The sequence below is a fragment of the Pinus tabuliformis genome, chromosome 8 (assembly GCF_031772625.1).
Source record: "Pinus tabuliformis cultivar Carrire ecotype Pingquan chromosome 8, CPIR1, whole genome shotgun sequence".
Classification (NCBI taxonomy): Eukaryota; Viridiplantae; Streptophyta; class Pinopsida; order Pinales; family Pinaceae; genus Pinus; species Pinus tabuliformis.
In genome coordinates, this window is record NC_142294.1 from 592,435,479 (window position 1) to 592,450,772 (window position 15,294).

Below are 15,294 nucleotides of genomic sequence, written 5' to 3' on the forward strand. Positions count from 1 at the left end.
GTTCAAGCATTGCAGAACATTTGAATGTCTTTAATACACTAATTTGTCAATTAACAGATATGGAAGTAAAAATACACGAAGAAGATAAGGCCATAACCTTGCTGTGTTCTCTGCCTGAATCATGGGATCACTTCGTAACTTCAATTAGTTTCAGCTCTGCTGATTCTTTGAAGTTTGAATCAGTCGTGGGAGCTCTTCTGTCTGAAGAGGTACGAAGGAAATCCAGCACTGATACAAATGCATCAGAAGCCATGGTTGCTAGAGGACGCTCAAAGGAAAGAGGAGGCAAACCAAGGGGAACTTCCAGGTCGAAATCGAAGGGCAAAAAGTGTAAGGCAAAATGTTGGAGCTGCGGTAAAGTTGGACACTTGAGGAAGGACTGTTGGAAACGGAAGGAATCCGAAAACCTGAAGAACGAAGCGAATCAGGCTGATTCAGGTATTGTAGACGAAGTTTTATCTGCTGATGATTTGTGTACGATAGATGAAACTTCACCTGAATGTAATGTCTCTCATAGTTTTGATAGCTGGCTGTTAGACTCTGGTGCTTCGCATCATATGTGCCCACATAGAAACTAGTTTACTTCGTATGAAAATGTAAACGGTAGTTCTGTGTTTATGGGTAACAATATGTCATGTCAGACTGTTGGGATGGGAGATATCAGGATTAAGATGTATGATAACACAGTTAGGACATTAACTAGTGTTAGACATGTGCCTGATTTGAAGAAAAATTTAATCTCTTTGGGAGTGTTGGATTCAGATGGTTATAAGTTTACAGGTCAGAATGGCGTTTTGAAAGTCTTCAAAGGTGCCCTTGTGGTTATGAAGGCAGAGAAGGTCGGGAATCTTTACAGGTTAAAAGGAAGTACTCAGGTCGGTGAAGCAGCGGTTGCGTCGGAAAAGGAAGAAGCAGGTACTCGTCTGTGGCATCAGCGTTTGGGTCATATGAGCGAGAAAGGTCTTCACATACTGATGAAACGTAAATCTCTTCCCGGTCTGAAATCCTTGAATTTAGATTTCTGTAAACATTGTGTGTATGGGAAGCAGTGTAAACAGAGATTTAAAGTTGGTAATCATAATAGTAAAGATGTTTTAGACTACATTCATTCTGATGTGTGGGGGCCTTCCTCTGTTATGTCATATGGAGGTGCTTTGTATTTTGTAACGTTCATTGATGATTATTCTCGTAAAGTTTGGGTCTATCTGCTAAAAAGGAAAGCTGATGTATTCAATGTGTTTAAACAATTTAAAGTAATGGTAGAGAAAAGAACAGGCAAATCTATTAAATGTCTAAGAACTGACAATGGTGGTGAGTTCACTTCTGTTGAATTTGAGCAATACTGTAAGGATGAGGGCATTGTTAGACACAAAACTGCTGTTTATACTCCTCAGCAAAATGGTGTTGCTGAGCGTATGAATCGGACTCTTATGGAAAGAGCCAGAAGCATGATCAGCAATGCTAACTTGCAAAAGGAGTTGTGGGCAGAAGCAGTATCTACTGCTTGTTATTTGGTTAACAGATCACCTTCAGTAGCAATTGATTGTAAAATTCCTGAAGAAGTCTGGACAGGTTAGTCTTGTGACTATTCTCATTTGAGGATATTTGGCTGTGATGCTTATTCTCTGATTTCGAAAAATCAGCGTTCAAAGTTAGATCCAAAGTCGAAATGTTATGTCTTTGTTGGGTATGACTATGCAGTGAAAGGATATAGGTTGTGGGATCCTACATTGCGGAAGATAGTTATCAGTAGAGATGTAACATTTGATGAATCCTCTTTGTTAAAATCAAATGTTGAAAGAATTGAACAGGAACAGGTATCGCCGAGTCAACGAGTTCAGTTGGAGGCTAGATCTTTCGGTGACAGTCGAAAGGAAGGAGAGACTTCTGGAGACAAAGGTATTGAAGACACAAAGGAAGCCGTTGAAGCTTCTGAACCAGAGCAAGTTTCTAAACCAGTTCAGCAACCAGTCGCTCTGAGAAGGTCTACAAGGGCGAAGAAAACTCCCAAAAGGTATGAAGATTCTGCTGCTTCATCTTTTGCTTTGGTTACTGAAGATGGGGAACCGTCTTGTTATCAGGAAGCGATAGATGATACAGATAGCGAGAAATGGAAAAAGGCTATGGAAGAAGAAATGGACTCCTTAGCCAAGAACAATACCTGGGATCTTGTAGAGCTTCCTGAAGGGAGAAGTGTTGTTGGATGTAAATGGGTCTTCAAGCTGAAACGGAAAGTTGATGGTAGTATCGAGAGGTATAAGGCGAGACTGGTAGCAAAAGGGTATTCTCAGGTTGAAGGTATAGACTTTCATGAGATTTTTTCTCCAGTTGTAAAACTTGTTTCTATACGTAATGTGTTGGCACTAACTGCGTTGCTTAATCTTGAGTTAGAACAGTTAGATGTTAAAACAGCTTTTCTACATGGTGATTTGAACGAAGAGATATATATGGAACAACCAGAAGGTTTTGTGCGAGGTCGCAGCAGAAGATTAGTTTGCAAGCTCAGGAAATCATTGTATGGTCTGAGGCAGTCTCCCAGACAATGGTACAAGAAGTTTGATTCCTTCATGGTGAGCCAGAACTTTATAAGAAGTGAGTATGATCATTGTGTGTACTTCAAAAGTTTCAATGGCATATTCATTATCTTAGCTTTGTATGTTGACGATATGCTTATTGCAAGCAAAAGCATGGAAGAGATCAACAGGTTAAAGGCTCAACTCTCTAGGGCGTTTGATATGAAGGATCTTGGAGCAGCAAAACATATCTTGGGCATGGAGATACACAGAGATAGGAAAAATGGTAAGCTTTGGTTATCACAGCAGAAGTATGTGGAGAAGGTACTTGAAAAGTTCTCTATGAATAATGTGAAACCTGTTAATGTTCCGTTAGCTTCCCATTTTAAGCTTTCTTCGGTTTTGAGTCCTAGAGATGATGAAGAAAAGCAGTATATGTCTCATGTACCATATGCAAATGCGGTAGGCAACTTGATGTATGCGATGGTATCTACGAGACCTGACATTTCACATGCAGTTGGAGTTGTCAGCAGGTTCATGGCAAATCCAGGTAAAGAACATTGGCAAGCAGTGAAATGGGTGCTTCGATATCTAAGAGGCACAAGTGATCATTGCATCGTCTTTGATGGTAGTGAAGGATCAGTCTGCGGATATGTAGATGCTGACTATGCAGGTGATTTGGACAAAAGAAGATCTACTACAGGTTACGTCTTTACTCTTGCAGGTGGAGCAATTAGTTGGATGTCAAAGCTTCAAGACACGGTTGCATTGTCCACTACCGAAGCTGAATATATAGCTGCTTCAGATGCCAGTAAAGAAGCAATCTGGTTAAAGGGTTTGCTCGATGAAATCGGAAGAACGCAGGAGGAAGTGAGTGTACTTTGTGACAGTCAAAGTGCTATTCACTTGGCCACAAATCCTGCCTATCATAGCAGAACCAAGCACATTGATGTGAGATATCATTTTCTGAGACATGTGATCGATGGTGGAAAAGTAGCTCTTAAAAAGGTCCACACACGAGAAAATTGTGCAGACATATTCACAAAGCCAGTTACAGTAGAGAAGTTGCGGTGGTGTTTAGCTTCTCTTGGCTTGCAGGAAAGATGATGAATGGGAAAGTTGTTGTCAAGGTGGAGTTTGTTGGTTTGACAATGAACTTGGTCAAACAGTTTTGTAACCGATTTAGTTTTTAGTTACGGTTAGTTTAGTTATATGTAACGGTAGCTGTTCATAGGTTATATTGAATACCATGTAATGAAATCATCATCGAATAAAAACAGATTCATTTCAGTTTCTATTTCTTGGTCTTCTCTCTCATTCTGTTCTTGATTCTTTCTCTGTTATTAACTCAACAATGGTATGATATTGTCCACTTTGGGCCTAAGCCCTCATGGATTTGCTTTTGGACTTACCCCAAAAGGCCTCATACCAATGGAGATATTTGTCCATCCTTATATACCCATGATCCTCCCCACTTCTAGTCAATGTGGGACTATTTGGTCGTATACCCAACAATCCTCCCCTTGAACAAAGGACCATCGAGCCTCCCCTCAAACCATCCACAGGATTCTCCCCTCTCTACCAACCAGGATTCTCCGCTCCAATGCGTTGGTGGCTCACGCCTTACATGGTAGCACCACCGGTCTCGAGAGCTTGCTCCATCCCAGGTCAACTCCTCTTCACCGTGTTGGTAGGCAAGACACGTCCATGAAGAATCCGGAGCACACCGCCTGTTTAACCGAGCTCATCCACAGGCTTACGGGGGCTCACCATCTTTGTTTCGACATTCCGAGGATTCATCCACTTGGGTAACCTCGAACTTGGCTCTGATACCACTTGTTGTGCAGAGAAAGAAAGAATCAAGAACAGAGAGAGAAGACCAAGAAATAGAAACTGAAATGAATCTGTTTTATTCGATGATGATTTCATTACATGGTATTCAATATAACCTATGAACAGCTACCGTTACATATAACTAAACTAACCGTAACTAAAAACTAAATCAGTTACAAAACTGTTTGACCAAGTTTGTTGTCAAACCAACAATATCTATATAATAAAAATAAAGTATTTAGCATATATGAATTTCATTTCATCAACTAAAACCATATTAAAAAAATAATCTTGCAGTGATACAAGAAATGATATTAACCAGAAAATATACCTATTTATTCTTTATAATATTTAAAAATATACCTGTTAATTCTTTATAATATTTAATAATTTCTCAAGAGTAGCTTTCATAAATGAAGACTGAAACTTCCACAGTGGCCAGAATAAACTTGGACATTAAAACTCCGAAATTATAAGACAAATCAGCTACCTGAAAATGGGAAGAAATTGGAAATATCAGGAAAAATAAAAAATATCTCCAACACTTTTAACTTATTAGACTATTAGTAATGGGGCAAAGGTAAGTAGTCTATATATGTAGAAATATTCCAAAATTGGAACTGTCATGTTTACAGTTACGGTCACTCTGCTAGAAAGTTTCTGTAAAATTATATATGTCCTTTCATTCAAGTTTAGTAATATGATTTGCCTTCCATTTATATTGGTCAAGGAGATTTTCCTCTTCTCATGCCCTAGATAGATACGTCATTCTTTTGTATTAGGAGTGATGGTTGTGTAAATAGACTCCATAGGATTTGATTCATGACTGCTATTTCAAGATTTCCATCTACATACCTACTTGACCAAACCTACTTCCTGAATATGAGCAGTTGACTTCGAAGTTTACAAATATTTCTTAAAAAATTCCTGATTCTCTGGCCCCATCTGTAAAATACTCCATTTACATCATGATCTCCTAGGGCCTTGTCCTATCCATTAGGCATCTTGAAGGCAATCAGCTAATGAGACTGGTGCGAGCCACTGGTAATACCACCACTTCTTACATTGTTAGAACTGTACATTTTCATTACAAAATCATTTTGTTCTGATTGGAGCTGGAGCCGAGAATCTTCCAGGATTTCCCTATGGTGCCCAATGATTTAGAGTTCTAGTTGTTCTGCCTCTGATTGAGGTTGAGTCAATATCCATCTTTTGGCTGAAGTGTTTGGTTGACTAAAAGTTGGTACATGTCAACCGGTGAAAACAAATAGCAGGTTTACCAATTTTCACCAGATGACAAGTAGTAGCCTCTGTAACAACAAATAGCAGGTTTACCAATTTTCTCCAGATGACAAGTAGTAGAATTTAGTATATTTCGATTCTCAAATTGGTGATACTTCAGAATATTTGAAAAATCTTGCACATGCTGATGATAGAGCTAGGGTAACTAATGATAACAAAGTTTAATTCACAAATTACATAATAATAATAATATGCCTATCAGAAAGTTTGTGGACATGATGGGAGACAGCGTTTGGCTAAGCCACTAACTCACTAATCAATGCTATGAAAAAGTCAATTTTAAAGATACATAAATCATAGTTTTCCTGGATTTTCAGCGGACACTCTGTCTTGGATACTGACATTTCAGTTGAAACAATCATTTCAATGTTCCAAATGTTTGGAGGCTTTCTCAACCATACTCATCGCTGCAAATTTTACCATTATCACTTATTTTACATTACATGAGCAAACATAAGAGAGCAAAGCGGACGCGTGGAAAATGTCATGCACCTGTCACGAGGTGAATGCCTTTCGTACATGTCATCACTGACTGTACCATCTGCCAACATAGAGTCTCATAGGTCGATTTGTCACTGTCAGATATAAACACTCCATATATTATGGCTATGTTTCCCCGCCACGTGGAAAATTCCATGAACAATAAGGTTTTACACAAGACCATCGCTGCTCAAATAAAGACTCCAGCTGGCTATATCAAAGCCACGTGTGTGTAATGTATTGGGCTAGCAATTTTCTGTATATGAATGAAACTAAAAGCAATTTCTCTTTTTCGCGTTGTGTAAAACTCCATGTCGAATCTATGAAGCGCTATTGAACAGAGATTTCTTCTTGTTGTAACAGTTCGCCTCTGTATTTTATTTCCTGTGTCTGCACTAGATTCTTTGCCTGTGTTTGGAACTTTCATGGGAGGCTCAGTGCACAAACTGTTCAGGGAATGATCTCCTCAGTCCTCAGTTACGGAAAGTTGTCATAAACGTAGTTTCAGGTATATTTTCAGTGATGAGGCTGCTCTCACTCTCCAGGCATGGACTTTACAACCCAGCCAATTTATTTTATAGTAGTTATCCACTAGTTTCGGCCCATTTCCTATTTGGTAACCATGATCTATTTTGAATTTTTTATTTTTGTGTGCCGTCAAGTTCTGGCCGCTATATATCGAGTGGTTGATGCCCTCACTGTGTAACGTAGAGAGTCAGAGCTTTGAAGGAAATAACAGCAAACAAGTGAGTTAGTGGAGGAACAGATGGCTACCTGTGTAGAGAAAATGAGTGACGAGAATAAGCTCACCAGAAAGGGAGGGAGGAAGGCTGCTGTGAAGCCAAAAACTGTTCCAGTGATTGAAAACACTGTTGCTTCTCCGGTGGGGAAGAAGCTGAAAGAGGACCAAAAATTTCTTTCTTCTTCTCCTGCTATTCTAATGGAAGACGAAGCACAGAAGGAGAACTTGGTGGTTTCGACTCCCAAGCCGGTTGGGAGATCGAGGAAGAAAAGTGCTCTTCAGAATGTGTCAAACCTTATTCGTCCCCCTGTAACTAATTCATTGCAGGAGGAGTTGGAAGCAGTGCGGATTAGACTCTAAAAGCTGAATATGGAGAAGGAGAAGACTGACGAGTTGCTAGAGGAACACGATGCTTTGCTTAGGGAGAAGGAGGCTGAGTTGCAGCTCAAAGCGAAGGCTCAAGAGAAGCTTCAGTTGGAGCTCAAAAAGCTCCAGAAATTGAAGGGATTCAACCCTGTTATGGTAATAGTTTTTTCTTACTTTTCTCGCCAAACCCTTCACCTAGGTTTTTGCTATAGAGCTCAAGAAGCTCCAGAAATTGAAGGGATTCAACCCTCCAACCCTCAATCTAGGTTTCTGCTACAGAGCTTTACGTCCATGCTGAAGAATTTTTTCTTTATTTGACCCCGAGGGGGTGTAGGTGGATTTGCAAAATGTGGTTTGCCGGCTATGTTATGATTTGACCCCGAGGGGGTGTAGGTGGATTTGCAAAATGTGGTTTGCCGGCTATGTTATGAGATTGAAATTCTTGAAGGGTAGGGTAGGTGAGTGGTTGTCCAAGCAAGAGGGTTATCTCATATTATGAATCTTGGTGCTGCTTAGGGCCAGGGTCTAAAGAATTACCTTTACTCTTCACCCTTTTACTATATCATCTATTTCGTAAAAGAAGGTGTTCCCTGGAAGCCTGAGTGCTATAGGCTTGTTTCCTGTTGTTAACACCTTCCTCTGTCCTGGCCATTAAATAATACATTTTCTATGCTTATGACCCCTCCATGCTTTTTCTTATGTCCCAGATGTCAAATTCCTTCTCTGTCCTTGAAGTCCAGTATGAACATATCTGTACACCTTGTCATTTGATGGGATTTATTCTTATATCATTTCCGGTGAAAGGATTTTTGTGGGAGTATTCTAATTAGTTATTAAATCAGAAATCTGGGTTAGCTGCTAGAGCAGAGCTTCTAAGAGGATTTATTCTTTCTTTGGTTGTGTTTAAACTATGATACACAACTTTGTGCTAACATAATATGTTACTTGATTTATTTTTGGTTGGAGCAGAGCCATCCTTTGGGGCAGTCGCTACGCATGAGTGAGCTTGCAAAGGAGGAAGAGAAGAAGAAAAAGAAAAAGGATCCAAACAGGCCAAAGAAACCTTCTCCGACATATATATTATGGTGCCAAGAACAATGGAATCAGGTAGGTCTTATTTGCAAAATGTAGGTGTGGAAGGCAAGCTTATCTTAATTGCTATTCTTTTCAATGGAAATGTCCCGAAAGTTCTCTAAGAATGGTGTTTGATTGACTTCCTTACAATACTAGGCCTAAAGAGAATTCAGATTCCTTTGCAACTTAAGTTTTCAATCTTATCATCACATGTGCATACTGAATATGCATTTCCCTCATGTCATAGACCATTTTGGTCTTTTCTAAGACAGATGGATCTTTGATTGTCTTCTAATTTCATTCTGCAAATTGATTATGGCATTAGAAGAAAGGCTTTGTTTTTTATTATATGAATGTTTCACATGTTTCTTCAGATTGCTCATTTTAATCCTTTGCTCAAATTTGTTTTGTTATACAACCAACAGGTGAAATCAGAAAATCCAAATGTTGTTTTCAAGGATATGGGAGCCATTTTGGGAGCAAAATGGAAAGCATTGAGCGCAGAAGAGAAGAAACCATATGAAGAGAAATATGAGGCCGAAAAGGAAGCATACTTGCAGGTAAATTCTGGATCCACCAAAAGTATTACTATGGACCTCTGTTTTTCCATCAGACGTTCAGAGGGCTTATCGCTATTGTATTTTTGAAGGTTGTGGGACAAGAGAAGCGTGAGACTGAAGCACTAAAGCTTCTCCATGATGAACAGAAGCAGAAGACAACACTTGAGCTTCTGGAACAATATCTACAATACTAGAAGGTAAGGTCCATTAACTTCACATGAATTCTCCATGATTACAATTGCGATAAAGGAATGAAGACTACAAACTCCAACACCTCTCTAAGAAACCTTGAAAAGTTATTTTTAATTTTGAGCTGTTGAGAAGAAGGGCTCAAATTTAATTCTGCAATTGTTAGGTACACACATTCTCTTTGTGGCTTGGGACGTCACCATGGCCGTGTGTATAACAAGAAACGGTCTTGGTGACCTGTTGCGAGAAGATGAACTGGAAAAATTTCCCATTAGTTCATTTGGGTATTGCCTTACACGTTTTAAAAATGAAAATCTAATATGCATGTGAATTGTTGCGCTTATCAAAAACTTGGCTAACCATGTTGTGGTTATTGCAGGATGCAGAGGGAAATGATAAGAGTAAGAGGTGGGTCTATTAATAGGCTTTTAACATCTCTCAGAAGTTCTCGGTTATATTCTGTCTTGTATCTGAAGTAACATAATCACTAGCATCCTATTTTGCAGGAAAGAGAAAGATCCATCAAAGCCAAAACATCCCGTTACTGCTTTCTTTGCATTCACGAGGGAATGCCGTGCTGCCTTATTGGTAGAGAATCACAATGTTTTACCCAAATGATTTATATCTATGTAGTCTAAGCACAACATTCACAGACACAGATACACAGGGGATAATAGGGAAGGTTGAACCACGGCTTATCGTTCTTTCATATCAATATAGATAGTAATGGATTTGAACTGGATACATACAGAAGGTTCATTACAAAGGCTGAATTAAATCAATCCTGTCATCATATGGATTTTACTTGATTATGGGCCGGAATAGTTACAATACATAGCCAAGTATACACAGCAACATCCAAATGTATGTTTAATGAATATACTTCAGTCTTCCTGATGATCCTACCATTATACACAAAGATTCACATTGTAGGTTTATCAGCCAGGCTGAAGTGTGTATATATATAAATAAATTGGGTATAGCTGATTATGGTTTGGGATCTAACCTTGATAGCTTTTTGCACAATGGGATCATCAAGGGGATTGAAGAAGGCATTTATCCGGTGTCGTCCTCCTGCTACTCTGACTGAAACCCCTGATTGTGGATATGGTGGTTTTGATATCCCTCTCAAATGCCTATTTGACCCATTTACACCGATTCTCTGCACAAAAGAAAGGGAAAAATCAAATCTTTGTAAAGAATGACAGAAAATGATACAGTTAAAAAGTTGCAGAGGAAGTTCCACCAATCAAAGAGAAAAATTCAATTTATTAAAAATTAAAAAACAAAACACTACTGCTTCAGAGGGATATTCAGCGCACTTACTGGTTACTTGGTCGGCTGAGTTCTTGGTCCGCTGAGTTCTGGTTTTGTAGCATTCGAAGTTACAGCAGAGTTTTTCTTATGACCTGCTCCTCACCAAAGTCACCACATTCAACAATGAATAACTCAGATTGCTGTGGATTGGAATTTGACACGAATTGGAACTTGGAAGTTACAACTTGCAAACGAATCACCATAAATTAGTAACCTAACTCGGCAATGGGTAGCTGGGAATTAATTACCAATAATACCATACCATTTACCTATTGAAAATTAGAAACTGATATTTATGACTCAGAAACTGATACGGGTGGATTATTAAATTAGATATTAAAAATGTTAATAAATCACAATTCACAATGATTCACTCTCCATTTAGCGCAAGGTTATATATATATATATATAATTTTTAAAACTTTTCATTTTTAAATATGCTTGTCATATTGACATTCTTAAAAATTATTGGCAAGTTACACATCATGTGGAGATTTGAAACTAGAAAGTATTTTACGTGTAAAAAAGCTAAAAACAAGTATACAGGCGTTAAATTTAACCCTTGATGCATTAATGAATCTATAGAGTTGAAAATCGCCGTTTCCCGACGAGATATCTACGAATCTTGCCACCAACCATATACGGATGCATTGTGAACAAACAAAGAATTTAGCGAATTTCGTGGGCAATTTCTCGTCAATGCAGTTTCAAATCCTGTCACTACGAGGTATTCCATTGATTAGACATAAAGCATCAAATAGAAATTTTAGGAAATTTCGTGGTCAATAACTGAATATTTCCGCCGACCTGATACTGATGCATTGTGATTAAACAAAGCGTTTAGCAGAATTTGTTAGGCATTTTCTTGGTCAGTGCATTTTCAAATCCTGCCAACACCAGTAGGCAATTTCTTGGTCAGGGCATTTTCAAATCCTGCCCACACCAGCCCCTGGGTATCACATTGACTAGGGAGTAGTCTATGTAGGCGGAGGAATGGCCCGTTTTCTATCACTGACCGGAAAATCGTCCAGCTCCGGCAACCGGCAATCCCTCCGCCTCTGCCTCCGCCACCCTCGCCTAGCTCCACCACCCTCTTTCTCCGCCACCCTCTCCTGGCATTTCTGATTTTATCCTAACATTCCCTGACAAAATCACCGATCGCAGCTGGAAGCCTGACATCCCCTGACAGATCGGGAACGAGCTGGAATTGCATCCATGGAAATTTTATTGCCGGTTCCAATTCGAATTGAGAAAATGGTCACCCGCAGGCTGCTCTCCAATTCGACTCAGCGCCACTCTGCAATTCCGCTCTGCAACTCCAAACCCAGGTACTTTTCGGTGAACCTGTTAGCATCCTCTGCTAAAACAATGGTGTGCTGAGCATGACTTGATATTGGATGCTGTATAATTTTGCGATGGACTTACATGAAGAGCCGAATCTCCAGAGACAAACATTGAATGAAGTGAAATGTTGTAATTTGTTATTTTACCCAATTTGGAAAAAGTCATATTTTCTTAGCCGTTTCTGTCAGACGATTTTAATCGATCCAGCTGTAAAGAAAACGTAAGATTCTTTCAGTGAAATAAAGTTTCAAACCCCTGTTTTGTCCAATTATGGAAAACGTTATAGTTTATGACATGAGACACATCCAATGAAATAAAATTCCAAACCTCTGTTTTGTCAATTCTCGAAAGGGTTAATGGAGTGCAAAAAGAATAATAATTTCTAAGCCTTCAGTGTCTTAGCACCCTATTCTTTCCCACAGCTTCAGTGAGTGTCTTAGCACCCTATTCTTTCCCACAGCTCCTATTCTTTTAGCACCCTATTCTTTCCCACAGCTCCTGTTCTTTTGCCCTGGACTGCTTTATTCACTAGAATTCACACAGACCAAGAATGGGCTATGGCAAGTACGAAAGCTCTACATGATCTTGTTACGATGGTCAGGTGTTTTATCAGTCATGAAGGTATTGAACAGTGGGCTTAATAGATTATTTCAAAGAACTGCTAGGTGTGAACAGTAGAGGATCCAAATACTGAATTCAGGTAAACCATCCCTGATCACTGATCAGAGTCTAGTTTCACATGATCAATTGGGTCTGATCTACAAACATCATTAAAGTTGCAAAGAATACCTATGAATGTCTACTTGGTGTTAGAAAACAAGGAAGAAATGCAGGCATCTGTTGACGTTCAATGAGCTACTTCCAAGTTCCAGCTCAGGATTGCATAATTTTCTGGTCCAAAAATAATAATATCCAACAAAACAAGTTGGTGACCAACTCTCGAGTATATCAGGAAGGCCAAAATGCTGAGCCTTCCACTTAATTTATTTTTAAGGAACACATAAAATAAGTTGAGTTGTAGCCAAAGCTAACAATTTCTTTTTGAGAAGATTGTGATAGGACATTGAATGGTACTCTAACCTGCGCCAATGTTGGGTTGGGATCAAATGTGTAATATTTGCTTGCTTCATTGGCATTATAATTTCTCTCTGAATGGAATGCGTTTTATGTGTTTTTACAGCTAGATAGATGAAGAATCTTCGGACATTAAAAGCTCAGAAATTATGATTTTTTTCACTTCATTAACATTTTTCAGAATTTGACAAAAACAAAGGTTTGAAATTTCACTTCCGTGAATGCATTTTATGTTTTTCACAGCTAAATCGATGAAAATTCTTAAGACACTGAAGGCTCAGACATTATTATTCTTTTTGCACTCCATTAACCCTTTCGAGAATTGACAAAACATATGTTTGGAATTTTATTTCATTGGATGTGTCTCATGTCATAAACTATAACGTTGTCCATAATTGTACAAAATAGGGGTTTGAAACTTTATTTCATTGAAAGCATCTTACGTTTTTTTTACAGTTGGATCGATTAAAATCGTATGACAGAAACAGCTCAGAAAATATGACTTTTTCCAAATTGGGTAAAATAACAAATTACATCATTTCACTTCATTCAATGTTTGTCTCTGGAGATTCGGCTCTTCATGTAAGTCCATTGCAAAATTATACAGCATCCAATATCAAGTCATGCTCAGCACGCCATTGTTTTAGCAGAGGATGCTAACAGGTTCACCGAAGAGTACCTGGGTTTGGAGCTGCAGAGCGGAATTGCAGAGCAACGCTGAGTCGAATTGGAGAGCAGCCCGCGGGTGACCATTTTCTCAATTCGAATTGGAACCGGCAATAAAATTTCTGCGGCTGCAATTCCAGCTCGTCCCTGATCTGTCAGGGGATGTCAGGCTTCCAGCTGCGATCGGTGATTTTTTCAGGGAATGTCAGGATAAAATCAGAAATGCCAGGGGAGGGTGGCAGAGAAAGAGGGTGGCAGAGCTAGGCGAGGGTGGCGGAGGGCAGAGGGATTGCCGGTGGCCGGAGCTGGACGATTTTCCGGCCGGTAACGGAAAACGGGCCATTCCTCCGCCTAGGTAGACTACTCCCACCCTGCGTTCTAGAAAACCAGATTCATATTTTTACCAGAAACCACCAACAACAAAATTCCTTTATTTAGTACTTACCTTATTTAGTACTTACCTAACTATGACTTGGAACCATATCCAGATTCGCCCCTCGCTCTAAAACGTCTTATCATACGCGTAGTCTAATATATGTAGGAGGTTTTGGATTTTTCACCAATTCAATTGCTCCGAGTTCCGGGGAATCGCTTGCATTGTGTGGAGGAATCAAAATAAGTAGAGTACAGTTCATATATTACACATATGGCGTTGGCAGAGCCTGCACTCAGTGCGAAAGGTAGAAGCCCTCTGCCATTTTTGGGATTCTGCGAAAAGCAAATTCCAGCGTTTAAGACTGTGTATGCTGAATGGCGTCCGTGCTTTTTCCAAATTAAACCCTGTGGTGGCGTCAACTGCAATCTATGCGCTTTGCACGGGTGTAGTATTTATCATGTTGATTGGCATGGGTTTCTTGGATTTGGCAGCGGGGACTCATGTTTTGGAGGCCCTCCTAATTGTGATGGAGGGATTGAATGAGCATGTGCTCCCTACTTTGCAGCTTCTCAACGGATTGCTTGCCCTGTTTGTGGGATCTTCCATACTAATGGGCAGGATTGATATTAGTATCACTGTTAATAGCAGTCGGTCCAGAATCAATCCGTACACCACGGCTAATACTCTGTCTCGCCGCTCCATGATGATCAGAGCTCTGCCTAAAGGCAAGTACGGGTGTTTAAGAAAATCAAAGGATGTATATAGGAATGATTCATCCTCATCTTCATGTGTTATCTGCTTGGGATGTATTGGGGAGGAGGATGGAGTACGTATTCTTCCCAATTGCAGACGCTATTTTCACATTTCCTGCATTGATCGGTGGCTTCTTCCATGCAATGTTAATAATTCTTCATGCTCTTTGTGCAGAGCCACTGTACTTGGTTTTCCCACATCATAATAAACGAAATAGTTGGGTATCTCGGTTGTTGTTATTAAGGTGATTTGGGTATATGATTAGTTTTGTATATAAAAGAATGGAGTTGTTTATGGGCAGAGGAATTGCTCATAGGGTTAAAAGTGGTTGGAATCTGAGGGTTAAAAGTGGTTGGAATCTGAGTAAACAAATTTCAAAAAATCTTGTTTCAATTATGGTTTTGATGATGGAAATAGATTCAGCACCATCAAAAACTTCTAGGTCACCTAAAATTATGAAATTTGACAACTTTTAGTTAGATTTACAAAAATCGCTGGCGAATTTTTTCAAAATATGACCAGAATTTCTGTAACTATAAAAAAAAACATAATTGTTAGACTAGACTAAAAAAAATTCCCATTCAAATAGTCATTTCTCACATGGTCACCTCTCACTTCCTGCAAGTACATTAAAAATACCATTAAGATGAAACATTCCAACATATTTACTAAAATGCCACCATCAAGATAAAAATTCATCTCTTA

General features: G+C 39.2%; 1 protein-coding gene and 1 pseudogene across 2 annotated transcripts; both read left to right on the forward strand.

Moving 5' to 3' along the window:
- Nucleotides 1-6,405: 6,405 nt before the first annotated feature.
- LOC149236865 (high mobility group B protein 6-like) lies at nucleotides 6,406-9,940 on the forward strand (annotated as a pseudogene). The gene is made up of 5 exons (XR_016268450.1): nucleotides 6,406-7,392; nucleotides 8,206-8,343; nucleotides 8,736-8,870; nucleotides 8,960-9,067; nucleotides 9,439-9,940. The product of XR_016268450.1 is annotated as a high mobility group B protein 6-like (transcript).
- Nucleotides 9,941-13,730: 3,790 nt separating this feature from the next.
- Nucleotides 13,731-14,803, forward strand: LOC149236866 (putative RING-H2 finger protein ATL53). Its single transcript, XM_089461644.1, has one exon. It carries the CDS (start codon nucleotides 14,204-14,206, stop codon nucleotides 14,792-14,794), a length of 591 nt encoding a protein of 196 aa, XP_089317770.1. The 5' UTR covers nucleotides 13,731-14,203; the 3' UTR covers nucleotides 14,795-14,803.
- The last annotated feature ends 491 nt before the right edge of the window (nucleotides 14,804-15,294 follow it).